At 35.4% G+C, this 6,116-nt stretch overlaps 1 protein-coding gene across 1 annotated transcript in view; it reads right to left on the bottom strand.

Moving 5' to 3' along the window:
- The window catches only part of CNTLN (centlein, centrosomal protein), a 354,792-nt gene that overhangs the window by 12,554 nt on the left and 336,122 nt on the right, over positions 1-6,116 (bottom strand). Inside the window, exons 25-26 of the mRNA XM_010857100.1 lie at positions 5,851-6,036; positions 3,305-3,382 (exon numbers count right to left, since the gene is read on the bottom strand). Coding sequence (XP_010855402.1) covers positions 3,305-3,382; positions 5,851-6,036 — 264 coding nt within the window. The remainder of the gene's footprint in view (positions 1-3,304; positions 3,383-5,850; positions 6,037-6,116) is intronic.

The raw sequence follows: 6,116 nt of genomic DNA, 5'->3' as shown, positions 1-6,116 counted from the left end.
TTTAGAACTAACACCCAAAAAAGATGTCCTTTTCATTATAGGGGACTAGAATGCAAAAGTAGAAAGTCAAGAAACACCTGGGGTAACAGGCAAATTTGGCCTTGGAATATAGAATGAAGCAGGGCAAAGGCTAATAGAGTTTTGCCAAGAGAATGCACTGGTCATAGCAAACACCCTCTTCCAACAACACAAGAGAAGACTCTATACATGGACATTACCGGATGGTCAACACCGAAATCAGACTGATTATATTCTTTGCAGCCAAAGATGGAGAAGCTCTATACAGTCAACAAAAACAAGACCGGGAGCTGACTGTGGCTCAGATCATGAACTCCTTATTGCCAAATTCAGACTTAAACTTAAGAAAGTAGGGAAAACCACTAGACCATTCAGGTATGACCTAAATCAAATCCCTTATGATTACACAGTGGAAGTGAGAAATAGATTTAAGGGACTAGATCTGATAGAGTGCCTGATGAACTATGGACTGAGGTTCATGACATTGTACAGGAGACAGGGATCAAGACCATCCCCATGGAAAAGAAATGCATAAAAGCAAAATGGCTGTCTGGGGAGGGCTTACAAATAGCTGTGAAAAGAAGAGAAGCGAAAAGCAAAGGAGAAAAGGAAAGATATAAGCATCTGAATGCAGAGTTCCAAAGAATAGCAAGGAGAGATAAGAAAGCCTTCCTCAGCAATCAATGCAAAGAAGTAGAAGAAAACAACAGAATGAGAAAGACTAGAGATCTCTTCAAGAAAATCAGAGATACCAAGGGAACATTTCATGCAAAGATGGGCTTGATAAAGGACAGAAATGGTCACATGGTAGAAAAGTTTTTATTTTGCGGTAATTATTTTATCAATATAAATTTTTCAAATCAAGGCAGAAAAAGTTTTTTTTAACAGAAAACAATTCTTTCGCCTAATCCTAATAAGAAAAGATAAAACCTCAGAGCCAGATTCACTCCTATGATGTCAGAATTCTATTATATACAGCACTCAACACAGAGGGAGTACATAAAAGGGAAGTTTTCTTATAATTTAATCTTCAAAGTATTTTAATAATCAAATATCAATGTTGAATTAATTTGGAATTTTTCAGGGAATGCACTCAATTACTCCACAGCTTCAAGATCACATAATCTCAGGTTCAGGGAGCTGTATGGCATAAACTAAACAAAATGAATGAATGAACATATTTACACTTTTACCCACAAAACCCTGTGAGCATAACTTAGACTCTCAAAAACTCATGGACAAAGAAAACCTTTTCTAAAATTCAGGACAAATATAATTGCTAGAATTGAGAGAGAAGAAGTAGGCTTAAAAAAAAGATGTTTTCTATTTTATAGATTTTTCTCTTGGGCATAATTATAAAGTGACATTCAAGTGCAACCAGTGAAGTCCCTACTTTTTTTTCTTACAGAATTCAAAGACATCAGCAAAACCACCTATGTCAGTAATAAAAATAAAAGTCTTTGACTTTTTAAATGTTATCATACTGTCACAGTGAAATAAAATTAGCCTGACAAATGCTTTAAAGGCACATGGTGCAGTTCATTATGTATAACAGCAACAGCAGCAGTTTCCCAGTGTTCATAGAGGCTGCTCCATTAAATTCACCTCCAGTCAATAATTAGGAGTCCACAAATAAACCTGGGCAATTAAATCAATACTGCCAGGCAATTATATTCCAGAGTCCAGGCTCACTGGCACAAAAAGGCATTATATCAAACTGCAGTATTAAGTGGTCTAATGCCATTTTCAACAGGACTTTTTTACACTAACTGGACAGAATAAGGATACACCCAGATAATGTAGAATGCACATATGTATATCTACATGTGCAGATGTGGTATCAATAGAGCTTTAGTAACATTTAATAAAGATTTATACATATGGATTTATGATTTCTGTGTTCATAATTGATGATAACACTTCTATATCAAAAGGTCATACTTACATGTTGAATGTTTAAAAAATCCATTAAAAGCATATTTTTATAACATTCTAGTTAAAAAAAAATAACCCATATCAATCATTACTGAACTCCTTTGATGTGCCAGGTACTGGGCTGGGTGCTGGGAATGCAACATGACTGAGAAATGGCTTTTCTTCTCAAAAGCTAGAAGGCTTGCCCAGCACCTGCATGTCTGCACTTAAACAACTTGAAGCAAAAAAGTGCCCATCACCTTCTGTTACTATAGATAGTAACAGTCATAGTATTTCCAGATAATGTTTCAAAAATATAAAAAATGGGTACTAAGGATATGAATAGTTCACGTATTATTTACTTATTCTTGCTTTTCCAAAAACCCATATACTGCACTCACAAAACAAGAATTTTTTAAAAATATTTTGAGAAATACATTTTAGCTGTTTTGAATCAAGTTCATTTTTGAAATCAACAATAATTAGGTTGAGCAAAAAGAACCATAATGAAGAAGTTGTAGAATACATTACATGCTGTCAGTGATATCAGAACAAAAGCCGGCTATGACTAGAAAAGCAGGGCTCTCACCTGCCAATAAACTGCCCTGATCACTTACAAGAGGGGCACATCCCAACAGACTATATGTGTATTAAAAAAATACTTGAAAGAGAAGAAAAAGTATCACACAGGTCACAGCAGTAGTCTCAATAGACCCCTCAGGGATTTCCACTCGTCTTGGCCTTGTCATCCTCTATGCAGCTTTCCACTCGGCCCAGAAAATGTCGATAGGAAAATGTTTGAGGGGCCTCTGGTGGAAATTTTTTCATTCTTTCTGCATTGACAGGATGCCAAATCAATATTTACTTCCCACTAACAAGCTGCTCGAGGTCTCAGTAGAAAATATTGTAGAGAATGCAGGAAGACACAGTAATAAACAGCTGTCTGGCTGTGAGGAAAACATGAATTGACTGGAAACAGGGCCACAGTAAAAGGTCACTGAAACCCATGAACTCCTCAGGTGTCCATATCAACTACTAACTTTAAAGACACATAATAAAGAATCTCTGTTCCTAAGAGAGCTGAGAGAATGGATCCTTTTCAGTCTAGCAAGCATAGACGTTGACTCAATAATTTAATTAATGCATTTGCTAAGACCCGTGTTGGCTCTTTCCCAAGGCACTTGCTTCGTTTGTTAAGTCCAGAAGTACAAATAGAGGGTTAACTTTCCTGTCTGCCCATTGGAATACTTCTTTACCTAACAGAAGTAAGCAATGTGTAAGTGTTTCCAAAATTTTAGGCATCTAGTAATAAAAAATAAGCTTGGAATTTTTATCTGCAACTTTTAATAAATGAAGTGGAAAAATGAAATACCTGTCCTTCAAGAAGTTTCCGAATGTACAACAGCCATTCTTTGTCATTTTCGGCCTCGGTTTTCGTCCTTTCAATTTCCTAGAGGAAAAAATAAAAACACTGTAGTTAATTTCATTTATATGAACTTGATCATACTGTTAGAGAAATACTGATAGAATTGGATTCAACAGAGAGTAGCCTGTCCTTTCAAAATGGAGACTATTCAAATCAATGCTCAATATCTCCATTCATGTGGAATATCAAGCTATATATCTGTATTTCATAATTCAGGAATATTTTATTTCTGTATTCATGGTGAAGCTCAAGGTATGGACTGAAGTGAAAGAGAAAGTGATTAAAACAGAGTGAAAAAGAAGATGGAGCCATAGAAAAGAATCATTTACAAGTGACCCTCAGAAGATGATATAAAACCTTATACTCAAAAATCAGACTTGTCAGTAGATAACTAAGGGGTAATTGTTACAATTACAACTTGTCAGTAGATAACTAAGACAAAAGAGGACAGGCATAGGTTCTGGTGTATTTAAATGCTTACTTATTTAAAATGTCCAACAGCTAACTGATAGGCAAGGGACACTCCAACTTAAAGTACTGTAGGTCACTAAATATTTTCAATGCCTCAATTATCAAAGTGAAATATTCTGAAAGTATAATGTATTCACATATGCAACTGAATTGACTATTCAGTTAAAATCACGATTCAGTTTGCAAAAAAAAAAAAGTACTTTTCAAAAAGAGAAGGGTTTGGGAAACTAACATTTGTTGAAATTTACTGTATGCCAGGTATCAGGCAAGGTACTTTGCATAGGCTGTCATAGTTTTTTACATGAATTTACAAGGGTTGGATATAGCTTAACACATATAATTCAGGTGGTTTGGGCTCTACTTGGGTAAGTCACTCAACTCTTTAGACATCTGAAAGATGCAGGCATCAGTCCAAACAAGCTCAGATCTATAATGAAATCTAGTAAATACATCCAGGTGTGTGCAATAAGCCCTCATGGAACTGCGTTTTTTCCAGGAGGACTTCCATTTAAGGTTGTATGGTACACATGTTTTGGTGCTGGGCATCCCTGGCTCCATACTGCTTCCTCCCAGAGGCCAGGGTGTCATTTCTTCACAGAAATGTGCCAGCTACTTTGGAACTAACAAGAGATATCCTTTACTAATTCATATACTCAATGGGGACAACTTTTTCTAATTTTTCTAATCAAAGGGAGTGCTTTTTTTTAAACTTGTAAGTCCAAGAAAGGGCATGTTTAAAGACCACATAAAGGCAGAGGCCGTGTCTTCCAGAATATGTATCTGCAACACACACACACACACACAAACACACAAGGGATTTTGCTATGTCTGCTTGTTTTAAAACTTTTAGGCAACGGTGGAAGACCTTAATATTTTGTTAGGTTTCTTCTTTATCCATCAAGTTTCAGTTAAATGTCTATAATAAGAGGTAGTTAACAGCCTTGCCACAGATACTGTTATTTCCTGTGTGGTTTATATTTGATACTGTATTTCATAACGCTCTTGGACTTCGAAGTTCAGAATTCACAGACATTGTGGCCTAGCTGCTGAAAAGAGGAAACCGATCATTCACTATCCGATTCACTCATAGGATGAAAATAATCTCTATAGGATTCCTTTGACCTCCTTTCTAAGAATTCTTGGCAGTTTAAAAACCTTTGCAAGTTGTAGATCTGCTCTACTTGAGAAATGTTTTGAGACGCTGACGGGGGAGGGGTGCTAAAGGATGTTCTCCTGCAAACATTGAAGTCCATCATTTTATTTATTCACTGAGCAAATATTTATAGGGAAGCTATGAGTGCCATCATCTCTTTGCTCTTTCTAAACAATAAAAAAAATCTAATATTTAATGTATCAAATTTCAGAAACTTAACAGCAGAACAGGATTGAGTATCTTCCACAGGTTTCACAGAAGACTGTGTATGAAGTTCTGCTGTTGATGAGGTAATAAACCATCAAAAATGCAGTGCCCTCCTCAGAAGGTACAGAAATGCTACTGCAGACTTATAAGGTATATGCATATAAATTCACTCAGGCAGGATTTTACCCACTGTAAAGCAATAAATACCTTTTTAACTTGATCAACAATAATTTTAAATCTAACTAAAAAACCCAATATATTTACTACTTTTAAAAAATCTCATATAGGAGGAAAACCCCTCAAATCAATCATGATCCAGCTAACTAACTTCTTCAAATGGGCTTAATTAAAAATAATAGCTTATAAGATATATGATTAACTAAAGAATATGGAAGAGACAGGGAAAGATAACTGATCTGAATAACAAGCAAGCAGTTTTAAGGTTATATGTACTGGCTTACTTCTATATTACACAGTTAAATTTCTCTAAAGGTTTTTTGAGTTAATACTCTTGATGTATCTTTCATTGGTATATTAATAATCTTGCCTTCATGAATATTATCTTAAAGATGAAATTCTAAGAACTATAAAACAAATGAAAATATATATTTAACAATCAATGTAAAAACCCCTATATTAATAAATATTTAAATGATCTTACCGCTTCATCTTCTGTGTCCAGTATTTCCTCTAGGTCCGATCGTGAAATGTTCAGGATAGAAGCTGCCAAGGTCTGGGCTTTATGGGTTGAGGTTTTACAAGCATCCCTGTTTTTCTGCATCTTTTTAAGCTCTCTGATTTGTCGCCTAATCAAATGGACATCATTTTGTAACTCTCTGACCAAGGCCTGCAACATATTGGAAGACATATGGGCTCATATGGAAGTAATAAATGAAGAGAAAGCAGTCATAACACAAAAAATGTGAA

The sequence above is a fragment of the Bison bison genome, unplaced genomic scaffold, assembly GCF_000754665.1.
Source record: "Bison bison bison isolate TAMUID 2011002044 unplaced genomic scaffold, Bison_UMD1.0 scf7180017864376, whole genome shotgun sequence".
In the NCBI taxonomy this organism is placed as follows: domain Eukaryota; kingdom Metazoa; phylum Chordata; class Mammalia; order Artiodactyla; family Bovidae; genus Bison; species Bison bison.
Note: the sequence above shows the minus strand (reverse complement) of the source record. Positions and strands in the feature narration are given on the sequence as shown.